This window comes from Trachymyrmex cornetzi, unplaced genomic scaffold, assembly GCF_001594075.2.
Source record: "Trachymyrmex cornetzi isolate Tcor2-1 unplaced genomic scaffold, Tcor1.1 scaffold223, whole genome shotgun sequence".
Classification (NCBI taxonomy): Eukaryota; Metazoa; Arthropoda; class Insecta; order Hymenoptera; family Formicidae; genus Trachymyrmex; species Trachymyrmex cornetzi.
This window is the reverse complement of record NW_017296881.1, coordinates 1,084,520-1,099,987: the sequence shown is the minus strand read 5'-3', so window position 1 is coordinate 1,099,987 and position 15,468 is coordinate 1,084,520. Positions and strand designations below refer to the sequence as shown.

Here is a 15,468-nt window from a genome sequence, read left to right as displayed (position 1 = left end):
TTCACATATATTATAACTTTTATCGCGATTAAAATCCAAAAAGAGCAAATCGTTATCGTAATTACACTATGATCCACTATACGAAATTCTCGACGTAAAATTTTGATAAATATTACCGATCTCGTTATCGTAAATCTAGAATTTCTTAGAAATGCTAAAAGAAAAGGACACTTTTAAAGTGCTAACAAAGTTGTGTGCCGATCGTGTTCAAAACACGAATCGCACGAGTATAATAGAAGCGCACGTCGACAGTTTCAACGTCTTTTTACACACGCGTCAATAAATTAATATCATTAATGAAATCTCTAATATAAAATTTACTTCGCAAAAGTTAACGTAAAGCGCAGTCTACCGTCCGCCAACCAATGACGACGGTATGCACGCATGTATGTGCGTATACACGCAAGTACACATACGCATATACATGTGTACACACGGATGTATATACACATATATAGGTATATATATTTATATGTATAAAGGTATTCATAAATTAGAGCTCCTTATATTACTTCTTTTTAAATTATCGAATAAGAAATAATAATAATATTAATATATATACAGGTACAGGTCTCGTATAGTTGCAGTCGTGTCGTCACTAATTGTTCGAGTCTTCTTGTTGTTGCTCCTTGTTATTGAGCATTCGCTATTACGCGAACGTTAATTATGACGGGTGCCGACAAAATCCGCCATTTTACACACGGGCCTACAATTTTAACACGTCGAAGACCGCACAAAATTTCGTTTTAAAATTTATACCTTTATAAGTAATACATTTAAAGTTAGTTTTTGCAATGTAATTAACGCCGTGATCATTGCGAGCTTCTGAAAGTATACATGTAGTAAAATCTTGCTAAATTATAGTTAAAAAAAATGAATTATTTTTTAGAACCTGAATAAACCTGAAGTATTTTCCAATGGATTTTTGTTCGCCGAAAACGAATCCGGCTGCGGATTGGCCTAATACGTCAGGTTTCCAAGAAAATTAAGATTAAATGTACCAAAATTGGAATTTTTAATCATATTTTTGCGGCCAAAGTAAATTTTTTTTTTCAATTTTGTTTGTGCCACTTTAAAGTGCTATCTTTTATTTATATTCAAGTCATTGAAAATTCATTGTATCATCATGGTGTGTCTTCGACGTGCAATTTCAAAATGCATCGTGGAAGAGTAATTGAGAAACCCGATTTTGGTACCGTTGCTTATGCGACTGTTCTTCCTATTTCTCCTGAAATGGCAGTATTACGATCTTATCAAGCAATTAAACCTAATTATTTCAAACACCATTCTCCCTTTCGTTGATAACGCTACGATAGAAAAAATATAGAAACGAGTATTTACAAGGATAATTTACAAGGAAGGAACTTTATGCGTGTTTCTAGACAGAACTTCGTTAGCTTTTCTAGAAAAAATCCATCTTCCCTTTTTTCACATCGTCTTCGATATTAAAACAACAAGTTCAAAATATCCGCTAAAAAATTAGGCGGTTGTTGATTAATCGATTAAACTTCTATTGTACAATTAACAATAATCGATCATTTTATGGATTAATTAATAATTTCTCATTATTTTGAGAAATTATTTATTAATCGTCTCAAATTTTGATGAAATATGATCGAAGAAAAATAAACCAAATTAAATAATTAAAGCCTAGAATATTTTTTTAATTTCTAATATCATTCAAGCTTTGCTTTCAAAGTTATTGTAATACAATTCAACATCGAAATTATAACAATTAATAATAATAAAAATAATGAAAAACAAAATAAATAAAATTTTTAAATATATTATTTCATATTATTTTAATATTATGTATTTTTGATTTCCAGGATATACAATTATAGAAAAAGAATTTAATTCTCAAATTAGATTATTAAAGAAAATATTAATAGAAATCTATGAAAATTATTTTATCGTTTTAAAAATCCACCATAATATTTCATCGAAATTAAGAAGAAGAGCTTGCGAAGATTTCTTGTGCGACACTATTTGCAAAAGCTCTGTTCTTTACTGCCATTCCAGAGTAGGAAAGCTCCCATGTCCATTCTCTTTTCTGTCGCGAGCAACTCTCTTACGTTTCCACGATTGCATTTTGCGTTCGAGCAGAAGGGGGCTCATACCCCATCATGTGACTTATGTATTTACGTAACATTGTAATGTACTTATGTACACTCGATAATGTGTGGTTGGGACGTTTCTATGACGCTCGGCCGACCCACGGAATTTTCCAGGTTGTGGAGGGACGTGGAGTGCGGGCCATGTGTCGATCCATGCCTGTCGTAGTTATCAATGTGCTCCAACTCGCATTCCTTGGGCATATTTCCTGCAAGGATCATTGCTCATCCAGCGTTATCCTTATTTCCTTATCTAATGCCTAGCGCATTTATTCTGCTTTTGAATAATCGATTAATTCTTTCCGAGATTCTAAATATGTCGACAAATTTGCCGATTAATATTATATTTTGAACGTTTTAATGAATTTTCTTTAGCATTATCTTAGCAACGTACATCAACGAAAGATAAGCAGTTCCTTTACTTTGATTGTAGACTTATCGAGAGTCCATACTTACCAACATTCATATCAGGACCGTACTCGTAATACGTCGGCGAACCCACGGCCGCGGCGAGTGCAAGCTCGTCCTCGATGTTGTTTGGTCTGCAGCTCGTTGTCTTCCAGTGGGTTCTGAGGCCGCTCGCGCTAATGTATTTTTTATCGCAACCTTGGCAGGTGTACGGTCGTTCGTTTGTGTGTAACCTCTTGTGCAGTTTCAAATGAACAAATTGAGTGAACTTGGCGGGGCAAAGGTCGCAGGCGTACGGTTTTTGACCAGAGTGCAGTCTAAGGTGGGTCTTTAGATTCGAAGTCGAGCTGAACCTCTTTTTGCATATCTCGCATTGGTGCGGCTTTTCACCTGAGGACAATCGTATTTGATACAAATGTGCATATACTATCTAAAATATTTGACAGTAGAGAATATCTTAATCAAACTCTTGATAAGCAAGTTGTATCTATCATGACAATTATTATCTCATTTGTACTTAGGAAATGTTGCATTCAGACGTAAAGAAAAGAATCAAGAATCCTTTTTATGTATATATTAATTAGTCGTCCACTTGTAATGTGATATTACGATTCGCAGTATAATGTCTGTTAGATTTTTGCACGCGAGGGATATACGAAAGCGGAAAGTAATTATTAAAAAAGTTTTTGTATAACAATTACTTTTTTCCTCTTTTACAAATTTGAAAATTTTTTCCCCAGGATTAAAGTATACGCATTAATAGTGTCTGTGAGTTTATATCGAGAATGACAAAAAATTTTTCTTAAGATTTCAATCTTAAAATTTTTTGTCGTTCTCAGCATAAACTCTATCGCTCAGACACGTATACTTTAATCCTAGGAAAGGATTTTTAAATCTGTAAAAGAGGATAAAAATAATTTTTATATAAAAATTATGATTTAGTCGATAACACAGACGGCTTATGACTCCCTTAATAATAATGTACTGAAAAACTGAAGATATCACTTTATTACTTCCAATTACTTCGACAATTACATCAAGATTATTACTCAAGATTATTAGCTTACCGGTATGCACGAGATGATGCTTTTGGAGATGCGCGAGTTGTGTGAAGCTTTTGGTACAAACGTTGCATTTGAAGGGCCTTTCGCCAGAATGCGTCCTCAGGTGTACCTTGAGATTTGATAGCTGACCAAAGGTTTTGCAACAGACGTTGCATTCGTAATGCATCTTGCCATCTTTTTTCTTGAGCGGATAAGGCAGCGACCTGTAACCCCTCGAGCCCTGGGAATTGGGGCTAAGGGAGCCGCTCTGGGAACAACCGTGATCGTCCGGTGATAAGGAGCTCGCCGGTGAGTATCTGTTGAGAGATGACGAGGAATTTGGATGAATGGTAAGACCCGGATGATGACCGAGATGAAGATTGTGCGTGCCGGTGATCAACGCCTGGTTGCCATCAATTTGCATGGTTGATGAGGTGGGCAATTGATGGCCGCCACTGCTGGTAGCCTCTAGCCGTCTGCCATCCGTCGTCCTCTCGTAAACGACATTACCGCTTGGCGTGGGCGAATAGGCGGTGCAGTTGATAGACAACGACGAGCCCATATTGTGATGCAGCGAACTATTCTGGTGACCGTACAGACTACCATACGGACTGTAGGATGAGGGCGATTGAATCGGCGAAATCGGCGAGATGCTCTGATTACTGCTGGTACTGCTACTGCTACTACCAGCGGAGTTTGGGTAAACCGGACTGGCGGACTCGATCTGACAACCAGCGGTCCCGGAGCTGCCGGAGTAAAGGATCGTTGTTGGGGTGGATATGCCGTTCTGACTTGACGATGGCGACGGTGATTTGGTCTTCCGCTTGGGCAGACAACCGTTTGCCGTTGTGGATGCCGAATGCGGACTGGTAGACGTTAGCATCGCGCTAGATGAGAGCACGCTCGTGCTGGAATGTATGCCGCTACCGACGTTGCTAGACGAGTGCAAACTTCCCGGATGCGGCGGTAAACTGCCGTTGTTTCCACCGGTGCTCGAATGCAGCCCTCCTCCTGTGCTCGAGTGCAGATTACCGGTGGGACTCTGCATGCTAGATAACGCACCACCGTTGCCACTGGTCGAGTTCACGCACGAGTCCGTTTGTAGGGGCAGATTCGAACTAGAGTCCGGGCTGCAGGGCAAAATGTTTCCGTAACGATGAGACTTCTTGTAGGAATACGCCATCTCGGTGGGACTGGAGGGCGGCGGCGTCACTGAGTCTACGTGAGTCTGATGATGTAGCTGATGATGCTGATGGTGTTGTTGCGAGCCGCCATTGTGATGATGGTTGTGACTATTGTTGTTGTTGTCTGTGCTGTTACGTAGTAGAATGTTCTCCAGAATAGAACTGCTGGGGTTGGCTATGTAGGCGGATCTGCCGGACATCGGCAGATTACCACCTTTGACTTCCGGCTCGTAAAAAGGTTTCATGTTCTTCTCGGATATCTCATCCTCAGTCACGGTCGATAGAACCGTGCTTTTCTGTAGAATGACGGGTGATACCGGCTTTTGGAGTTCCGGAGTGACCGCTCGACTGGACAACTCCTGCTCCTTATCCTTCGTTGGGCCGTCAGCTATGCCCTTTGTCGCCTGGAAGTTACCGTAGGTCTTGGAAATTTTGATCTTAACTTTCCTGTATTCATTCTTCGCCGCGGTGTTGTCCTGTTTCAGAATCTCATCGTTGCACACTGACGATTTGGCATTTTTACTGAAATCCAACACGTAGTTGTTCTCACTATCGGACTCACTGCTCTCCTCTGGTGGTGTCAAAATTTCATCGTGATAGCCATTTGAATGGTATCCCTCGTCTGACCTCACGGAACCATCCGTTGGTGTCATCTGACGCCTCTCGTAGATTGATGGATCTTTCAGAGGTGATATCACGTCGACGGCGGGCGAAATTTCCGTTGGTAGCGTTGATTGTTGTACTTGTTGTCCTGAAAATAATTGATAATGAATATATTATATAAAAAGATATAATAATAATAAAAATATTATAATATTTAAGATAGTATTATTACTCTGTAAAAAGAAGCTTAAATTGAAAATTTATACTTTCTGCATAAAAATAAATATCATATGCATATTAAACATTTTAAGGTCAATATTTATAATTAATAAATCAATTTTATAGTTTAAATGAAATTTTTCTCACTTTAATTATTTTTTAAAAACATCTACTTATTGAAATCATTTTTTATCCAGGTCCCTAAATCGCTACTAAATTTTTTGTATTACTTTAAAATATAATATAGAAAAATCTGTAATTTTTTAATAATTTTTTCGTTTTGTTGAAAAGTATGTGTAATATATATCCTTAAGTAAATTTGGACACAATCCAAGCAGCATAAAAAGATTACAATTTCGGATATGTGAGCGAGAAAAATATCGCTTTTTATTATTATTTAAATAAATTTTATTATTATTATTTAAATAAATTTTATTATTATATTTTCTTTTATACGATCGAACGCTCGTACCTATAGTGAACTCATCGAAACTAAACAATGTCTTTCTTATGAACTTTCCCTTCCATATCTATTTTTATTTTAAATATGATTAAAACAAATATAATAAGGAATGAGAAAATAGACAGAAGAAGTTCATTTTATGAGCTTTTAGTCCACAACAAAGACAAGTTCACAAAATGTTATTTTACTATACGACATTCGATTGCACTGTAAAGATTTTTGAAGACAGCTTTCGTGTGTATCTATTTTACTTACTTGCTTGTCCGTGCCAATTATGCTTACGGATTTATGCTAGTAGGATTTTATGTATAAGATCTATTGACGAGATTTATAATCCAATACATAGTTTTGGATTTATCATAATTTGGTTGTAACTTTGCTATATTCTACAGGGTGCCTCAAAATTCGTGGCTCTAAATGCTATAGCAAGAAAGTTCTAGAAAAATTAGGTAAAAAGTCATTTGTAGATTTTTATTTTAAGCAGTATTTTTTGAGATAATGAGAGTTAAAATGTGGTCAATTATAATGGTTACCTATCCATGAGTCGCGCGTAGTATTAGTGAGTGCTGATGAGCGTGCACTTCAGTTTACTCACAGGCGACTAAATGTAATCTATAATTACACATTTAAATCTTTATATCTCAGAAGGTAGCGCTTGAAATAAAAATTTACAAATAATTTTTTAATTAATTTTTCGAAAATGAACTTTCTTGCTGTAGATTTTAATTCACGAATTTTGAGACACTCTATATATGTTTACAACAGGGGTGGCTAACCCACAATATATTACTAACATGCAAAGGCATTCTCAGTAGTAAGTGCGTCTAAAGAAGCACGCGCTGTGTTTGAGAAAAGAAATAAAAAATGACATAGTAAAATAGGAACTGTACTCCACTAAACTTTATTTTTTACATGAGTTTTCTGGCTGCGTTCGTTTTGCTCATTTTCATGCTAAACCATTTACCTTAAAACAAATGTAAAACAGAACACAGTAAAAGAAGTAAACTTTGTTTAACAGAAAAAGTCTTTTTGCTTTCAATTGCGAGAGAAGAAAGTATAAGTAAGATTACGGTCTTTTTTTTTTTGCTTAATTCTGTAGTAAAGTGACACACCAAAGATTTTCGAATCTCCATAATACGCCAGAAAAAAAAGTTAACCACCCCTGGTTTACAATGTTTCTGTAACATTACATTATAACTTGTAAAATCGCTTATACATATAGTTGAAAGGTTCTTTGCTGTGTAGGTGGACACAGCTGGCACATAAAATTCTCTTAATTCGAATTAAATCGTATTAAATCGTATTATGCGACACTAGCTATTTAAATAATCATAACTTCTATTTTATACAGAAGACTATTCATAAACACAGACAACAAAAAATGTCATGAAATATGGTGATAGAAATATATGAATAATCAATTGAGATTTAATACAAGCTATAAATGATAGCTTTCCTCACAACGCTAAACGTTTTAATGTATTACACGTGTTAGCGGTATATTGAGATTTTGATTTGCACATTAAATTTTCATATTATAATTTCATTTCCACGTTATATTAGCTTACGGGGAGTATATATCTACTTACGTATTCTCTGAAGCATCAGCTCACCGGTGAGCGGATAATTGAGCCTTTCCGCGAATTCCCTGCAGTACCAAACCAGCAACTCTTGATGCGGTAATATTGGCTTGATCGTGTAAAAATAAATGTTCATCTGAAACACGGATGCAGCAACAATTGTGAGCTTTTTTCCTTGCGCATAATATAGACGCGATTTAAAATATACGCTCTCCTTCACAAGATACGATCTGCAAAATTACTTTACCTTATACTGGCATGCTATTAGGTTCTGCGATTCGGACGAGTAGGCGGGATTCACGTAACGCATCCAATTCGATTTCTGGACGTCATAACCGTCGATGTAATAGAACAGTTCATTGTTCTTGTATACCTGAGCAATGCGAAAATCATTTTTGTATTTACGACGATTGAAACGGTTCCATGATAATATCGTGACGGTTTTTTAATTATGGACGCATTCGTTGATTATAGATATGTTCCGTCATATTCCAAAACATATAAACGTCAAAAAAATATCTGAAAATCTTTTAAATTTCTTATATGTTCTCAAAGTTTCATGTTGGTAGCAGTTTTAACTAACGCTATAAACATCGATCGTTTACTATTACATCGTTAACCCTTCCATGTTATAATACACATTTTATCATGTATACAACATATTGAGTATTTTGTACAAATATGGTATACAAATGAACAGATAATAACAAATCTTTTTTTCATTCGAAACGTAAGACATTGAGAAACGTAATAATAACAAGTAAATGTGTGTATCTTTATTGATAAAAAAAGTTACGAAGCATATAAAGTAAAAGAAACAGTTAGGTTACATGATACTTGTTGAAGAGTTTATAATGCAAATGTTGTCAATAAAAATATTAATATATTTTCTTGATAATTATGATTATAAAGAGCCTCTATAGTTATATTTTACCAACCAAGGTTACAATTCAAATTTTTACAAATATATATTTTTTCAAATATTTTTTTATGAGAAAATACTGAATTATTACATAAAACTATTGCAAATGCACTGATTAACGTTTGCGTTTGTTAACTCTTATCGTGATTTGTATCGTATGTTTCGTGAAAAAATTGTGGAGGAACCAAGTAATCGTAACGAATTGATAAATTATGAGTTGTATCAATGGCTCTCGTGGATTTTTCCTTTAAGACTTGCCAGATTGGTTGAAACCAGTTTCTTTGTTGGCTTCTCATCTTAAACCTTTTTCTGCGTTTTCTTTTTTTAAATTTTCATTAGTATTATCGAATCTGTCTACATTGACCATTGCCTCGATAAAGAGTTATTTGCCGCGTAATCCGAATAATATCCTGATTGAAGTAGGGATATAAAATTGATTTCTTACCCGCCAGAAGTACTTCCGGTTCGCGTCTGCCGGTACCGAATCCTTCGTATACACCTGACCAACCAGAGGGCCGAAACGTGTCCCTTTGGGGATGTAACTGGTGCTCCATACACCCAACACCTGTCACATGTAATTTCCGATTAATCAAGTCGACTAAAATTGAGAAATGATGCATATTTGAAGCTAAACATCAATTAGCCTCTTAGCTCTCGCTATTTATACATCCATAGTGAATTATTTAGTCCTTGCGATTTACACATCAAGTAAAAAATTCTTTCCAACAAGTTTCATCATATTTTATAACTTGATATAAATTTTATATTTTGATAAAAGATATCACAAATTTACAAAAAATAAATGAAGTAGAAAGGATTATAACAAGTAGTTATAAGGAGTTATTTTTACGATGGCGATAATTCGAAATCATAAATCAATTGTGTAAATCATAATGGATTCGAAATCCGGTAGAAAAATTTGCCGTTATCGACAAATTTTTCTTTCTGAGTCTTTAAGCTTCGTTTGGGAAATCGCAAAAACTACTAAAATGTATAAATGATCGGTGATTGGTAAAAGCGTATTGTTTGCTTCCTCCGATATTCTCATCGCCCGTTCTCATCTATTCCGGCGTTGTGTTAAAATACGTGGCAGAAGATAGAACCTATTTTCATTCCGGCTCACGTTAGAATAGAATCCGCCCTAGTGCATAGAAACATCCATTCGGCAAAACTAATTTAACTCTTCGGTGCTTTCAGTCCAGCGCGCGTTTCCGATGCTTTTGTTTCTCTTTTGACAAACGGAAGCTCGACCGACGTCGATTAGCCCATCGCGCGCTTCTCGTTCTCAATATATTACACCGTTGCGCGATTCGCGAACATTTCGATTTCCACGCCGGACTCGAAATTTCATAAGCGGCGTAGAGAAGCTTCGAGCAAAAGTTTCGCGCCGATTGCATTGAACGTTCTCGATTCTTCCTTTCCTCTACCGCGTTGAGGAAAGTGTAACGATTCAACTTCGCCTCTAGGTCATGCTTCGTAAGTTAATTAGCTTCGTCTCTCGGTCAAGTTTGATTTCGTGGTGTCGTTCGGCCAACGCCTTTTCGCGCACTTCATGTTTCTCTCTTCGCGCTATTTATTTAAAACCTATAATTATCTAAAAATCATGTCTTTTTGACATTTCAATCGTTAAAATTCATGTCATTGCTGTTTATTATCTCCCTTCATACGGGAACTTTTGATGAGAAATTGGAAAAATTAAAAAAAGGAAAAATTATTTTGTAAAAATTTTTGTAAAAATTATATGATATATATATTCTGTTGAATAAAACCAGGTTTTATTTATTAGGAAAAACCTAGAAAATTTAGAGAATTCTCAGAGATTTCTTTTTTATCCTTAGGGAAATTAAGGATTTTTACGGAATTTTTATCAGTGCTCAGGGAAGGTAGCTCGATATTGTAGTGAACCATCTCTATGTAGGTTTCGCGGCTCCAATTGTAGACAATGATAAATATAGTCTCGTGGGGAATCCCTTTCTGCTAATTTGTAATATATAATTTGTTTTTATTGCTTGTAATTCATTAATTCCAATTTATTTCAAAGTTACATTAAAAATTCTCTAATATATTATATAGAATTTTCAACAAAAATACCTAGAAAAAATCGAAGAATTCTGAGAAAATTTTTTTACAAGATTTCAGTGAACATGAAAACTCAATACGTAATGTAAATTATAATTGGAACTTGTGCTGATTATAAACTACAGACAGATGAAAAGAAAACTTTAAATGAGAGACTAAAGGTAAAATTATTACCAAATTTTTGTACTAGTTTTCTTAGTCTATGATTAATATTTCTCGTGTGTACAAATACCTATTTAAATCCCAAAATTTTTGCAGCTTGTTGGGGTTTAATGTTTCATTCTAGTAGATTGTAATTTTTTTTTCCGGAAATGATCAATTTTTTCGCGTGACTTAAATTTGTGTGAACTTAGATAGCGTCGAAGAATTGATAATCTGATGCGATTCACGATTAAACACGCAGCTCCTTCTCTCTACTGAGATTTCGAGACGAGTTTTTTTTTTTGCAAAAGAACATACATCGTTGAGGGCCTGAGAGGGCTTGAGGACCAGGTTCCGTGGCAAGGACGACTCGGCACGATTGGTATCGCCCGGTGATGCCGACACATCCGGTACCAAATATACGGCATGCTGCTCGAATTCTTCCTCTCTCAAGGTCGCGTGATCCCACTCGCTAGCCTCCATCCTTTGCTGCAAATAGAATCGAAAACTCTTGTTAATATCATTTGATGTCGGAAAACGTGAAATACTTGCGCAAAAATATTCCTCATTTTTTAAATTGTTTCTAACCTTATCGTTTATTTTTTTAATTTTAATAACATACAATTACAGTTTGAAATTGGATCGGAGAGAAAATGATTCTAATGAACGTTAATGGTATATTTTCTATATTTGGAATATCTGCTGCATTTACGATGCGCAGAAACAAAGATTTAACAACAAAATTATTTGACGGAATTTTCCACTCCACTTTTATCGCACGAAAAAAAAAAACAGTTAAAATATTTAAAAATTTAGCCAGATACAAATCTAAAGATAATTTTGTTGGAAAATAATTTCTAGGAAGATATAGTTCCTAAAATATAAATATTTTTCACAGCATTGCTTATCATACTTGAGTTTCCTACGTAATTATTTTGATGGTTCAACAAAATTATTTTTAAATGTGTATCTTTAGCTAAATTTTTAGATATTTCGGTAAAATTTTTCCGTGCGCAAAATGATCTCAAATTTCACCCTTATATGAATTATAGTAGATTCTGCATTACAGCTTAAGGACTTCTATAATATTCTACGATATTTTATAATAGTAGTTAATTTATATTCCTGTGGTAGCCACGGGAAGTACAATCGAATGACGGATTAAATGTCCTTTTAAGCGGATTATATATACATTAGAAAGGCTTTGAATTTTTATAGTACATTTTGATTAATTTTATCGTACATATCGCTGTCACATGTGTGTTATCTTTCGCTTGTTATTCGATCCTACTTACTAACGATCTCTAGGAAGTGAGCTCGTATATTCCACTCTTGTCCGTTCAATAACACTTCGAATGAATAATCGAAGCTTCGCCATTGATGCCCACTATTTTTTACCTGTTATTTTTTTTATAGGTTTACGTTTTTTATTTTTATCACCGAGCAAACACACTCGATTAAACTCAGGCGTCATCATTAAGTCTCGCAAAAGTTAACCGGCGCGATCGTTATCGAAGGAATAATTAAAAAGTCCTGGCGGTGCGCAGTTCTATTCCTTGCTCCATATATTCGCGCAAATCTGGGAAATGATAAATTTGTAATATACTCGAATCGAAACATGAATTATTTGGAACCGACTAAATCGATACAAAAATAAGTAACAAACGAATAAAGACACCTAATGGTCAGTAATCTAGAATAATTTCTCGATCATATTTTCCACATATTTTCGATTCGGAGATCTTATTTTAGACAATATTCGAAGAGAATGACGTATCATCCATGCTCACAGTATTCGAAATAATACCATCCGTTCACGTGTAGTTAGAGATAATTAATACATCAAATTAATATCACAAAGAATTTTTTTCTATGAAAAAATTATCAAATAATTGCCAGCACGGAAAATGTCATTGAACGAATCGCGATCCGCAATCCAGTTTTCTCGACAGTGCGGGCTCTTCAATTTGCGGTGGTGCAACACTTTAACACCGCGAAAGTGAAACCCGTCCACGCATTGATCGACTGCAGGGGTGGGAGGGAGGGAGGAGGGAAGGAAGGAGAAGCAGGGGGTGGTGGGGCGGACGGGGGCATAAACTCCGAAGTCCTCCCCGTCCGCTACCACCCGCTGAGGGTTTTCGCTACCCGGTGGATTTCGATTTCCATGAAAATCGCGCATCGCCGGTATCGCAAACCGCTCGCGTATGCTTTCGACGCGATTTTCCGACCAAAAGCGTTTTATCATGTTCCCGAATTCTCAGGAAAATAGATTTCTTACAAAATAGACATCGCATTTTCGAGATTAATTCTTTTGCTGAAACGTAATAAATGTAAATTTACACGCTGGAAAGCTTTGCGATTTTTAAGTAGCGGTTAACAATCCTTTTTAAATCATTATTCTACAGAGATAATTTCTCCTTTACAGATACTAGACTAGAAGCTTGACTTTTCAAGTTTTTCTCGACGACGAATAATTGGTTATTTTCATCCTCTTGTAAGTTCCTTCGAAAATTGATTTTTGTATTCGAAATCCTAAGCTTTCTTTATTTTTTTCCTATATTTTCCTTCACGGAAAATGTCGAAAGGGCGAATATTATATAATGCGGTTTCTGTTTGGCGCAGATATATTTTTCTCGATTATTCCATATGCTGTGCGATATTTATTTTTCATCAACTTTCAATTATTTATATATCTGTTTTATTCTTTTTAAACAAAAAAAATTAATTTTTTATGTCACCAAAATTAATTGATCGTTATTAATTTCTCGATATAATTAAATTACTTGTTTTAATTAATATTTATCGATGCCGGTATTTTATTTTCTGTTTCTTCCTAGAATTTCATCTTGCAATAAAATTTCCGAACGAAAAATTTGGAAACTGCCACTGCATTTGTTCAAATGACACGCAATACATCGCATTTTACACGGAAGAACGCTGCAGACGCAACATTGCAAAAATTGCAGCCGCGATTGTACAGGATCGATCCCCAGCAAAAGAATATATATGGTGTTTTGGTCGGTCGCTACGCGTTATCAATTTTTCCAATTTCTTTATATCGCTTATAATTATCAATCTTTTTCGAATGAAAATGATATAGATATATATTTCCATTTTCTATTATCCCTTTGTAATATACTCCATTGGAGCTATTCGAAATTTGAAATGTCTATTGGCCCTTACACTAGTCTTCCGAAGTAAAATTTGTTAAAACAATCATACATACATAAAAAAAAGAATATTTATATATCAGAGAACCTATTTTCTCACTATTGCCAAATATTTGGGATAGTGAAGGGCTATACACAGAGCTCCATTTTTCTCACCACCGTTAGTTCCGAGGCAGCGATGTCGGCTGCGTACATCCCTGTGTTTTTTCACTTTAGATTCCAGAATAGCAAAGAATTATTCGAGAAAATTTGTATTGTTATTTTCGATTCTTATAGTGGCGTTCTATAATTTGACGAATGTATTCCTTGATACTTGGCGATACGTGTGAATTATGCGATGTCAATCGGTCGGAAGCCGGATTTACGATACTCACAGCTTTTGGTGCATCGGATGCCGCCAAACACGACGACAGTGTTGTTCCTCGAGGTGGTGGCGTAGGTAGGTTCACCACTTTGGATCACCCGGAGAACACCCTCTTCTGTCACGATCCCTTTGCCGTTGCGCGACCGTGCGTGCGCGGTACGAAGGGCTCTAAAATCGTCGCGGACCGGCGGGCACCCTTTATGTGATCCTGTGGTTCCTCAGAGAGACCGGCATCGCGCCGACCCCGGTTGCACTTAGGGCCCGATCCTCCTGGCCTCGCGTCAGCGGGCGACTCAGGGCGCCGTTTACCCTCAACATTTATCTAATCCAACTGTGATCACGTCGAGGGTTGCACGGAGGACGAGGGCGAGAAATTACGTCGGTAAGGCCGATCGCTGTCCCGGCTCTCGCTGCCTAGGCGGTCCCTACGCGGCCACCTACGCGTCGACGACGCTTATCGATTATCAGGACATCGAAAAAAGGGAATTGCAATCGATTCCTACTGATCGGACGACATTTCCTTGCCCGAATCGCCGTCACTTTCGTTGTTTGTCAACAATGCCAATTCTCGCCGCCACCACCGAGCGAATCGACGATCGGAATCTCCTTCGAGGAGATGTCTTTTCTCACTTCTCTTTTTTTTTACTTCCTTCACCTTCCTCGGGAGGCAGAGATCGAGAGGAGATCGATTGTAGCTTAAGGCCCGACACACGCGCATCAACACCAGCGATTATTCACTACCGATCGGGATATCTTTTTCGCGTCATCCTTTTCGAAGCGTCATCCGACGAACGCGCACTATCACCGGCTTTCCCGTGCGAACACACTCTTCGGCACCGATCTATCGTTGTCGCTGGCGAACGCGCGACACGAGCGGATTTTTTTTTCTTTTCAAAATTTCGAAGCGCTTTCGGAGAACCCACTCGCGAGTACCGGGTGGTTCGCGGTGGTTCTCTCTTTCGTGAAGGGGTTGTGCCTCCGCCTTCGTGTGGTTCTCTCCTCGGCGGGATGGTACACGCAAGAGAGCACGGTGTGTGTGGAACTCGGGTAGACCTGACCTAGCCCAACGCGACTTGGCTTGGCTCTCCTCTCGTCTTCCTCCCCCTATGTCGGTATTGGTCGGCGGATATACGTCGGTCTCCCTTCCGCTTCCGTCAGTCCCTTTCTCTCTCCCTCTT

At 36.9% G+C, this 15,468-nt stretch overlaps 1 protein-coding gene across 2 annotated transcripts in view; it reads right to left on the bottom strand.

Annotated features, from left to right (window-relative positions):
• Window positions 1-1,983: 1,983 nt before the first annotated feature.
• Window positions 1,984-15,468, bottom strand: part of Blimp-1 (PR domain zinc finger protein 1) — a 39,021-nt gene continuing 25,536 nt past the window's right edge. The window contains exons 1-8 of one of the 2 annotated variants that reach the window (XM_018506466.1): window positions 14,301-14,463; window positions 11,075-11,245; window positions 8,982-9,101; window positions 7,862-7,987; window positions 7,624-7,750; window positions 3,590-5,500; window positions 2,571-2,912; window positions 1,984-2,323 (exon numbers count right to left, since the gene is read on the bottom strand). In XM_018506466.1, the coding sequence (XP_018361968.1) occupies window positions 2,163-2,323; window positions 2,571-2,912; window positions 3,590-5,500; window positions 7,624-7,750; window positions 7,862-7,987; window positions 8,982-9,101; window positions 11,075-11,239 (2,952 nt within the window). In that variant the 5' untranslated portion in view covers window positions 11,240-11,245; window positions 14,301-14,463 and the 3' untranslated portion in view covers window positions 1,984-2,162. Of the gene's footprint in view, window positions 2,324-2,570; window positions 2,913-3,589; window positions 5,501-7,623; window positions 7,751-7,861; window positions 7,988-8,981; window positions 9,102-11,074; window positions 11,246-14,300; window positions 14,464-15,468 lie in introns of those variants that run through there. The other variant, XM_018506465.1, reaches the window with a different exon arrangement.